At 34.5% G+C, this 11,888-nt stretch overlaps 2 protein-coding genes across 6 annotated transcripts in view; one reads left to right on the top strand and one right to left on the bottom strand.

The window, feature by feature from the left end:
- Positions 1–11,888, bottom strand: part of LOC126368653 (uncharacterized) — a 338,846-nt gene that overhangs the window by 198,076 nt on the left and 128,882 nt on the right. The gene's annotated exons all lie outside the window — the stretch shown is intronic.
- The window catches only part of LOC126368652 (extracellular serine/threonine protein CG31145), a 129,007-nt gene that overhangs the window by 5,560 nt on the left and 111,559 nt on the right, over positions 1–11,888 (top strand). The window contains exon 1 of one of the 5 annotated variants that reach the window (XM_050012740.1): positions 1,115–1,388. The exons of 2 other annotated variants lie outside the window; for them this stretch is intronic. Coding sequence is in view for 1 of the 3 variants with exons in the window: in XM_050012738.1 (XP_049868695.1) it covers positions 11,170–11,191 (22 nt within the window). In the remaining 2 variants the exon portion in view is untranslated. Of the gene's footprint in view, positions 1–1,114; positions 1,389–11,149; positions 11,192–11,888 lie in introns of those variants that run through there. 2 more of the 5 variants (XM_050012741.1, XM_050012738.1) reach the window with 2 other exon arrangements.

Raw genomic sequence — 11,888 nt, 5'->3', positions numbered from 1 at the left:
CTAATAATAAAGTTCCTAATTTGACTTCAAAAAAATGTTGTTTGTTATGATGAACGATAGATGGCGTTGTACAACGTGAAGTTAGTTACAGTGCTGGCAATATCATACGCTAAATATAAAAAATGCGTTCAATTTAAATATTTTCTATTGGAAAATGTTGTTGAAACTAAACTTTTTACTAGTAGTATTTTTTTTGTATATAAATACTTATTTTTTCCAAGAATAAAGCCGTAGCATGTGCCGTTATTTTTTCAATTTTATGGGTATACTTATATTTGTATATTTATTTGATGTATTTATTTTTAAGGTTTTTTTTTAAATAATGGGCGCGCGCTTTTAAAAAAATATAAACTTTTTGAAAGTTTTCAGGTGTGCGCAAATTGCAATAAAGATGTATTTATTGCAATTTACGTACTATTTTTACATTATTCCGACAAAAACCACCTTACCTGTTTTGTAACCTCTTGCTTTTATAAAAAAATATTTGTCTAAATTCATCGTTTTATAATTCATTATAAATACTTCTACTAAGTTGTACAAGTTAATATCTATCTGGATTCTGGATTTCATTTGTTGATTGTAAACTTTTGGATTAATTAATTAACCTAACCTAATAAGCTTAAATATTGTATAATAGGTACATACAAATTACTTTAGTGGTACAAATATTTATAACCTATGAAATAATATAATCGGCTGCCTTAGTGCTAAATAGTAATTACTCTTAAAATTAAAGAACAGCTTTTTGAAGTTTCCGAGTAAGTTGTTTACTTATCTACTTATTATGTTTACTTATTTATTTTTATATAATAAACACAAAAAATACTATAAACTTTACCTATTTTGTATATACTTATGAGTGCAAAAACTGACCCCAGCGTTCTTGATCCATTAGCGTAATTTATTGTTATTGACAGGTCACATACAAATCGTTGTTACGATTGAAGTAGCTGCGGTACCGGCTTTGTTCCAAAAGGACTTAAGGTCTGATGAACTTTATTCTGCAGGCATTGTGGTGTAAATAGCGAGGGAGGATGCAGCGGTGGTAGCGATGTTAGACTACGACCGTAGCGGGTCGGACTCGGCTTGACGCAACTCGACTCTCGAAGCCTGAAGTCCCAGTCAGTACCAACCGCGAACGTACACGGACCACGCGTCTCCGCAGCCCGCGACCGCGTAAACCTTTACGAGAACTTCGAAAACTTTTAAAAACCATAAAACAGTTAATCTTTTACGCCTGACGTGTGTGTTTCGTATACAATTGAGTACACAACCAGTTGTTATCTATAGAACATTTCACTATCGCCGAAAAAACGGACGATTCACTAAAGTATCATTTGTTTTGATTAAGAAACGTCGGGTACATTTTGCCGGTCATCTATTTACAGGTATGTTTTCTGTTAAATTGTAAATGTAGAAGTTTCCCTATGTTTAAGGTATGAAATAAAACGCAATTGTGCAATTGACACCGTGTTTTTAAACGCATTGTGCATTCAAGTGAGGCGTTGAGACTAGGAAATTGTTCTGCGGTTTTTTGCCACAACGTTCCATGTAAACTGCGTAAAGAAATTCAATTAGTTAAAATAAAAGCCCTAGTAAGTATTGTCGTGAGCGGCAACATAATGAACTAAACAAATCGTATTACAAACTTGTACCGAGCACGTGGCTTCTGTAATCATCTAAACACGCAGAATTACAGGAAAATGGAAACTAATGTAGAATGTTGTTTCAACAATGACGTTATTTATAACTATAAACACAGAGAAAAATAATATAGGTAGATAGGTACCTACTTCGTACTGTATATTAAATGATTTGATTACGATTACGCATACCGTTCATATCTATTCCGTGAAGTTATTTTAAAAATCTAGTAGGTACCTACTTAGGTACTTATAAACATAACATAAGCTAATATGACTATATTCACATTATGGTACCACCATGGCAAGAAGAAACTAAGTACCCAAGACCCAACCCACACTTCACCAAGCTTTCTGTTAGACCAATGTGATTTATTGGGAAAGCTATTTATTTTTACAAATAAAGATTGAAGGTCCACGGGAGAACGTTCCACCTCTTCCATGGCGTTTTACATTGTAGACTCACCCAAAGCCACTCTTGACTCGTCATTATTTATTTTCATTTGGATATATTTAGAATTATTAGTAATAGCTATATTATATGAGTAATATAGGTACGTAGATACAAATTACTCACAATCCTTCTGAGGTAATTTACTTATACTTTCTATACCTAAAGATTAAAATTTTGTAATAAGTATGAAATCTTAAACAAACACTCGCACTACTTATAACACTTGTGCAACTATTGACTGAAATTATTTATAAAATCTTTGTGCACGTTTTGTATAATACATATATCATACTTCCGTACTTTATTTATATTAAGTTTAAATAAAGATAAAATTTCCCTATAACTATAGGTATTTACCTAGATACACTTTCAGTAAAAACTTAAGAAAAAACTAAGTACTTATACAAAAGTTTTTGCTACGAAATAAAGTTCTATCTTCACTCTAAGCCTATTTTATTGTAAATGTATTCGGCAAAAAGCTATGAATGTGATATTAAATGTTAAAATCTTAGCGGTAAATTCCACGGAGCGTTTCGTACGAATTCGTAAGCGTGTTAAGCAATGGACATATCACGACATCTACACAAAGGTCATTCTTTGGTTCGTATAGAGGTAACTAACTGATTACGACTAGTGCCGACGGCAGTCACTTCCTTATAATCCGTTTAGTTAGGGGACGACTGGCCTGTACTTGAATGTACTATATAATCGACCTGTCTATCTGATGAAGACAATAAAAACTTTGTTAAGATATGTACTTATTGACAAACCATTTTATTTTGTTGAAAGTTATACGTAGAGTCAGAATCAGAAAGAAATTAGGTATATTTAATGAGGAACTTTCAAAGCTACGTTCCCCAAAAATACTATAGATGGGGCTGTCGAGATTTAACGTATTAATTATCTATTTTTCAATTACTCGGATACACAACTATTCAAAATAAAAATAATTGTTGCTCGATATTATATCCCGGTGGGGACATATTATAAAAATCACTTTGTGATCCCTAGTTTGGTTAGGACATTACAGGATGATCACCTGATTGTCCGAAAGTAAGATGATCCTTGCTTCGGAAGGCACGTTAAGCCGTTGGTCCTGGTTACTATTTACTGATGTAAGTGAGTAATCGCTACGTGAGCCATGTCAGGGGCCTCTGGCGGCTCAATCATAACCCTGACACCAGGGTTGATGAGGCTGGTTCCACCTCACAACCCACACGATAAGAGAAGATGATCATATTATGTACTTATAGAATTATGTTGCTACCTATACTGACTCTTTTATCTACCTATACTAACTATCTCTTTATTTTGATCAGGATAATAATGGGTATTTCCTTATTTATACCCAAAAACAATGATAAAAGATGCTTATATGTCTGTTATTATCTCTATAAGGAAAATCTTTACAGCGACATCTTTGTTTTGAGGAACCATAGCCTGGAAATTCCTCATTGCACTCCCAAGGTACTCTCCTTCCATCATATATTAATCATCTGTTAAGTAGACAAATATAATCAATAAAAATATGCAAATAAACAATCCCGTACTGATGATGTATTACGCGTACGTAACACATTTCTACTCGCGTACCTATCTAGGTGCATTGTGGTTACAACAAGAAACGTTGATTACCTATTTTACATTTCATTAATTTCTCCTATCGTTTAATGAGACGCTGTTATTTTTATAATCTTAACAATCGATAATAAACCACACAGGCAGGGAGTGCTTTTTAAAATGTATATATGGTGGGCTAGTCTGTTGTTACTATTATGTTATTTATACCATAGTTCTCGCTATGACAAAAATTCAGAGACGCGCGGAAAATTAAGAATAATGAGCATTAGTGTTTTTAAAGTGTTTGTGTTTAGTGATTAGTGTGTTTGATAGAAAAGAATCGATCGACCTCGAATATCGACTGATATATCAATATGTTCATAAACGTCACGACACTAGTTGTTAAACGTACTTTGACAGATCTAATTGTTACCGCGCATTTGAGACAATTGTAAAATATTATCTTATTGAAATCAATAATTGCACTGAACTTGTCGTTCTGTTTAATACTACCTAGGTACCTATGATTTATATACCCGTCTACCGTCTACATATTTTAAGGTATTATAAATTATTGTTACCTACTTAACCTACCCTAACCTAACCTACTAGACTATATATTTTTTTACATAATTATATAAGTAGTGAAAATTGAAAAGAAAATAAAGCTTCCTTTAGTATTTCCTGACCTATTAGTCCTTTTTTGCTGGGAATATCAACTCTATATAGGTACTATTACCTACCTTAATATAAATACAAAAATGTTTTTCTCCCAGTAAGTTTTTTTTTAAGAAAATAGAAACATTCGGTCGTTGCATAATTTATGCCCGTCGGCAGATTTGAATGTCAAGTAGCGAAAACGGAAGATTTAAACACATTGATATTATAATTCTAGATCGCTTTACAGTATTTAAATCAAGTTGTTATAATAGGGTAGGTACAGTCGGCTTCTTGACCTCTCGTCCATAACAGGAAATGTTTTAATTATGATACAGACTAAGTACCTACCACCGACCTATATTATCATTTATAGCTAGGTAAATAATAAAATATAAAATCGATATTTGAGCTCTACTAATAGATAAGTCACATTTGATAATTTGATAAATCTATATATCCACGATTGAGAAGTCTATTCCAACAAATTGGGGTTTATAATAAATTATTAATATAAGCCCACGTCTATATTCCCAATAAGGGTGGTCACAGGTACATTCGCATGATGAACTAAGTAGGTACCCACTCTTCACCGAGCTTTCTGTTAGACCATCATAGTGGGTGGTCAGCCATATTTGATCTAAGTAGGTAACATACTTTATGTTTTTACTGTGAAAGTTATAAAAATCTTTTTGAAATACTCAAGTAGATTCTTATATGTGTGTTATTTGTTATTTATACCATATAATGGTGCTAATTCCTGCAGACGCCATCTAATTTTATTTTAAGTTATACTTGTCATTTTTTTATCCACCGAAAAGGAAAGAGACGGATGATTACAGCTCTTAATTTTAGAAAGAATGAGTAAATTAATGGATAACCCGGGCGAATCAAAAAGGTATCTCGCTGGTATGCAAACCGTTTGACGTGTGCTGTCAACATAATTCTGTCGGGTTATTGGCCAGTGTAAAATTTTTAGACGGTTGTTTTAGATTTGTGCTTAAAATTGATCTGTGTTCCATAAATTTTATGCTTGTCAATTACCGATAAGAAAATGACAGATATAACTTAAAATAAAGTTAGATGGTGTTTACAGGTATTAGCACTAATACCTACCTAACGTTTATGAACACCTGTCTAGCTATGACTAAGTCTATCATGGCAAAAAATACAATGACTATAGTATATAAGTACTTAGATTTAAAATAGCGCGGTTACACTATTACTAGGTAGACAAACAAAATGACACAAAACTAAAATATCCAATTTTGTTACAAAAAACGATGCGTGAAGTAATTGTTTATGATTATATGTGTACCTGTGAAGCTACTCGCTTTGAAGGAAATTGTATACCTATTTTTACCTACCTATTTCTAAAGAGATACTCATTTTAATATTACATAATTATGCGTACAACATCTTTAATATTTTATTATAGGTATTGTATGAAGTATATACCTCGAATAATACTTACTTATTTACTACTAATGGCACCCATCTCCTCCGCAACCGTTGAGGTCTTCACCCGTATCCTTGAGCAAGGGTTCTACGTTATACCCCGTAGGTCTGGGTCCCTATCCGAACTCAGCCACCATCTCACTCCGGCCTACTGAAGTAAGAGGCGCCCACCCCCACGGCAAACATACATTCCTACTGTAATTCGTCCATAGAATAAATAATAATACTATAAACTGCATACGTGTTTGTGCCCGTGGCTTTTGAGACTGCAGGTCCTTGGGGTAGCGAGGCGAGGGAATTGATCAGGGAGATCGGCCGGAGACTCAAAGTCAGAGGGGGTGACCCTAGGTCTGCGTCTTACCTGGTCCAACGCCTACCAGTGGCTGTGCAACGGGGCAATGCCGCTAGTGTAATGGGTTCGTTTGGACCAGGTCAGAATCAGAACACTTAAACGCGTAGTTGGACGTGACGAAGTTACGTATGTTTCTGATTATGTGACAGATTGTATTATCTTAAGTATAATAACATCCACTACACATGGGTAAGCCGACATGACGTCACATTTTAATTTAGGTATAAGTTTCTGTGTTCGTTTTCCATGTTTCTATATAGAAAATATTTCGTGTGTGCGTTGACTTCTGATGTGATGTCATTATAATGTATATATATGTAATCCGTGTCTGTGGTGTCCTAAATAATAAATGTTTCTTTCTTTCTTTCAATAATAGTGTAATCCTATTAAATACAGACTAAATTTTGTTATTGAATAATACTATGTATAGATAACTCCGCCCCGCACCTATTAGCGTCGGGAGGGCGCCGAGCTAGATTTACTTCACCCACTCTGGTTTTTACTTTAGTCTTTAATTAACCCTAAGCAGCTAAGGAGTAAGGAAGAGTCTTGCACGCACTTACGCGGTTAGGTGGCACACGGTAAGAATGAGATTTTTGTATGGAGTGCCTTGTGTAGGTACTTATATTAAGTTTACGCGGTTATTATCATAATCTACATCATAATTAAAACACGTAATAACGGGTTCTTACCGCAACCGAATTTCGAATTATGGATCTACCTACTCCACTCAAATCTCATCAGTCATCCCGTGATCATAGCACTTGCAACAGTGTCGAAATATCGGGAGTCTCGAACCCGTTATTATGTGTTTTAATCTATTTAATTTGACAACAAATAACGAGATGACGAATACTCAAGGACATGTTTTTCCCATAATCAAGTGCAGCCAAACTTCGACGAGCGTGATATATTATTTGCTCAAAATTGATCAAACGTGACACCTTTACACGTTTGGCTACAATTTACGTGTCACGTGGAATACGTGCCAGTCAAACTGCGGTTACGATTACGATTACTACAAATAGGATACAATTATTTATTAGTAATAATACTAATAATAACTTATCATATTAATATTAAGTAATATAATAATAGTCGATTGAGCATCATGTTCTAATGCGAAAGAGTATTTTTTACATTCATCATTTACGAACTTTAAATAAATGACTCACTTTTAATTCGATTTTTTATTTATTTCGGCCAATTCACAAATCCATAATTACAAAATTCACTTTATATATAATTATGACATTAAAATGAAACAAATATGCAATTAAATTAAATAAATTAATATGTAAAAAAAAATAACATATTCGCTTGTAATGCCAGGGCCTGCCGGCCTAGCCTGCCTAGAGGGTGTTGCGTTAATATTTTTATCATAATAATAGGAAACGAATATGAACCCTGAGTCTAATAGTAGAATAGCTTGTACGGTTTGTCCCTAATTATTTATATTCACAAATAAGTAGAGTTTACAGGAAGTTAAAGAGAACATAAGCAAAGAAATATACTTATTCATTTAACTATCTGTATTATAATAGTCATTTCATATAAGTTATTGCTACAGCTTCTGTTAAATGTAAACAAATCGATGCACGTGTCAGCTGTAGATAACTATAAATATTATTACTAGATATTCCTATTATTTTACCTGAAAATTTGTTATTCAAATCAAATATAAAGTACTTTTATTGAACATTAATCCATACTAACTTTATTGCACAACATTCATAGGATAGTTTATTAATTAATTTAGAAAAAAAGAGATTAATTTAAAATAAAATAACGTGAATAATAAGTCGGTAGGTTACCTAATTTTGGTACGAAATTTTTCGTTATTTTTATCACACGCCATCAAAATATCTTTTCTGTATTTAAGAAACATACATTTTTATGTCCATAAGATTATCGATAAAAAGAAAATCGATTTGTAGTGAAATATTCAGATGGCCACGTTTTTCCGTGGTTGGAACCGGCGCAGGAGTTTCAGCGCATGCCATTGCGTAACTCGCACGTAGTCGGTATAATACCACCTGTGTTTATACGCACACATACACCGGCTGTTTACAAATTATTGCATACCCACTTGCATTTTCGCAATTGTTCACCATGATTTGATTGTTCTAATATTCAGAAATTTCTTTGTTACTGCCTCTGCGTTATCGCATTTCCTGGACAAATTTTTCTTTATCAGTTGGTTTACGTTTTTCAACTGTTAGAGGTTTTGTTCTTGGGGACGGAATGAGAATTGTAATTTGATTTTTAGCTCTACTCATAGTGTTTTTGGTGAGAAATCTCGAGAGACAAATGAGTTCGAGAAAGATGCGTGATTCATTTCGAAACTCTATGGCTTGGAGAGCACGTTACGACAATGCAGTAGAACCTTTGGAGGGTATGAAATCTCTGTCTAATTGGCTACTGGCGCACAAACTCCGTCATTCCCCATTGGAGCAGTTCATAGGTGTACTGCTTGTGAGCTATAATGTCACCATCAATAAATACGCTACTTTCCAACTAGTCAAATCAATTACTTTTTAATAAACGTCAAAACACGAAATCACTATGGAATTTGTATGAACAACCACATTATGACGTCATAGAAAAACGTGATAACATGTCTGACTTATTATTATTATGTTTTTCTTGATTGAAATTCATAAATAAATTAAATAGAAAAAAGAAAATGTTTTCCGTTAGTTTTAGGTCTGTCTTTATTACTTAATCATAATTTTATAATTTATCTTGAACCTAGTATACACGACCCAGGGGGTTTTATAGAGTTAAAGTTGCTTGCTCGGTGAGACCTCAGCCTCAGGCTAAAAACATCTACAAATAGGTACATTCTAACGCTACGCTGATCACTAATGTCAAAAAATCAATTTACCCAATTTAGTCGTTCTCACGCACTTATCACGCGGAATACCCAAGAAAAATGTTTGAAAACTATCTCAAAGAAGATGCAAACATTTGAAACACGAACCGCGCGTCATACTGTAGAAAATGTTGTTATTAGTAGAGATTTTACCATCAAAACTTGATAGTTCTCACTTTCTCAGGCAAAGATACCTAGGTAGAATTATCCCATGTTTTTTTTATTTTCCTCTCCGGTTGATTGAGAGGAGGCCTGTGCCCAGCAGTGGGACGTATATAGGCTATTTATGTTTTTTTTTTTTTTTTTAATTAAGAAGTAGAAGTTTTTTTATGTTATGTTTTTATTTCAAGCAGGGCTTGAAAGCGGTTAAGGTTACGGTACCGTTGTTATATCGGTATAAAATTACGGTTCATACATACATAGATTCATATATAAACTCACGCCCATAATCCCCTACAGATAGGGGGGTTAATATCTGTAGGTATGTTTCCTTAAACAATGTTACGTTTATCAGCATTCAATATAAGTAATGCAAAGTAATTCACTGCATTGTAAAACTAGTTTTCAATCTGTGATGCAAGTAGCCTAATATCGGTTCGCTAATATTCTTACTTCATAACTAGGTAATTATATACAGCATGTTATAATCAACTATCGGCAATCTAGGGAAGCATAATAACAATGTACAATAAGAAAGTTCATTAAAAAATCAATTTCGTGGGTATTGTATTAGTGATTAATATACAAAAACGGTTTTAACGTAGCTTATTGTCGCGATTGGATACAGTTGTTCAGATCCGAGAGGTATTCATGTATCATGATAGATAAAATTCCTACCCAGTGATTGGTTAAAAAAGGTCAACACCTGTCAACATATTGAAATTGTAGCCAATCACAAGATAGGATTGTGTCTGTCAACATAGAGACACACACACGAAATATGTATTTTCAAATAAAACCGCAAGTGTTCTACTAGCGAGCATGCATGGGGGCTGATGTGAGTGGAAGAGGCGAAAGTGGTATGTCAGGATCGCAGTAAGTGGAATTCCGTGGTCCATGCCTACCTCAACAGGAAATAGGCGTGATCTCAATGTTTATGTTTTATTTTTACTCCTAGTCCAGAAAGGATGTATTTAGCAAGAAACTTTTATATAGGTAGGTGCGTTACGTAGTTATGCGATTATAGTCACAGGTTTTGATTACCTATTCGCGATGATGCTCACTTATACAGAGCGATACACGTTTCCCACAGATTCTACTATGATCTCTAATCATATCGACGTTACGTTATGGATCACGTAAAGCGTCTACATTCAGTTTAATTCTAGCTCTCTTGAGAGCGTTTTTTCTCTTCAGAAGAACGCGAACGGAACGTGGCGATCTGTTATTAACTTGTTTCTAATGACAGAATGTGGTCGAGGGCATAACGTATTTTTTCATGTTCCATTTCATGCAGAATTGTGGAGTGTACTGTGCAATTAAGGTCTGTCTGTACAGTGTTTAGTATCGGATGACGGGTCGCAATGAGTCGGCCATCAATGCCTAATTACCTCGCGCCTCGTTCACTTGCACATGAGACTAAATATAACATCTAAGTATGGGGCTTGCTTATGCATTTTTGCGCGATTATTATATGCATGTTCTACTCCTAGTCTAATCAATATTTTCATAGTAAGTATGTTTGTATAGGTAAGTAGGTATATACTATATACCAACTCGAGGCAAAGCTACAGTAAGTTACGTTAAAAAAATGCACCTATTTATTTCCACAGAGTAAAAAAAAGCCAGACGAAGACTGTTCGATGGCTGTGTTCGCCCTTAAAAGAAAGAAAAAACTGCCAAGAGTGATTCTCACTCAAGCACCGAGGATTCTGTAGGACCATACAATAATTGTGCTGCATAGGTATTTACAGTGTTGACCTTGGCTTAATCATAGAATAAGGAATAATACTACGTATAGAACGGCAACTCTCCACCCCCCACTAGCGTCTGAGCTAAGTTTACCTCACCCCCCCCCCCTCGAACAAAGTGTAGACTTGAATCGTATGGCGTCAGACGTCACACACACAGATGCGCGTGCACGATAACGTCAATGTGTGGTGTCTGTGTAAAGCGAGGTTGTTTGTATGAAGTGTCCGGGGTGTGTTTTAGTTTAGATTTCTTACACAAAATGCAATATACTTTATATGCAGGTATGTACCTACTACTGTTTTAACCATAAGAGCAAAAAATACTTCGGGAACAATTTTTTCTTTGTATCACTCAAACTAATACATAATGAGGGACTTTTCAGGCTATGAGGGACCTTTCAGGCAGGCCCAAAAATTATATAGATGGCGCTGTCATACGCTCACAATTACCTATTTTCTCATTACCCGGGTACATAGTTATTCAAATATACAATTTATGGCAGGAGCATATTATGTAAAAACAATTGTTGCTTGATATTTGGATCAGATTATGTATAAAATTGTGTTGCTACCTATATTACTTCTATTTATTTTGAACAGAATAATAATGGGTGGAAGATGTAATTGTTCCTGGGTGTACAAAAAGGGTCATTAATTAAGTATACCCAAAAACAAAGATAAAAGATGCATATTTCTGTTATCCATGAGATTAGATGGTTAAACGAAGGAAAATCTGTACTTACAGCGCAATCTATCTATATTATTTTTGTAGAACGTTGCCTAGAAAGTCCTTCATTTTTTTGTGAAAATTCCTAATGGCCAGCAATTCGGTTTTAAAGATCCTGTAAACGGGTAGGACGCTCCGTATTGAGCGGGGATCCCTAAAATCGGTCTATTGCTTCTAAAGCTACGAGTATCTCCAATGGACTTCCATTCACAGCGGAATCAGATTAGGCCGCTACCGTCTGAGAAAAAAAAA

The sequence above is a fragment of the Pectinophora gossypiella genome, chromosome 8 (genome assembly GCF_024362695.1).
Source record: "Pectinophora gossypiella chromosome 8, ilPecGoss1.1, whole genome shotgun sequence".
NCBI lineage: Eukaryota > Metazoa > Arthropoda > Insecta > Lepidoptera > Gelechiidae > Pectinophora > Pectinophora gossypiella.
Note: the sequence above shows the minus strand (reverse complement) of the source record. Positions and strands in the feature narration are given on the sequence as shown.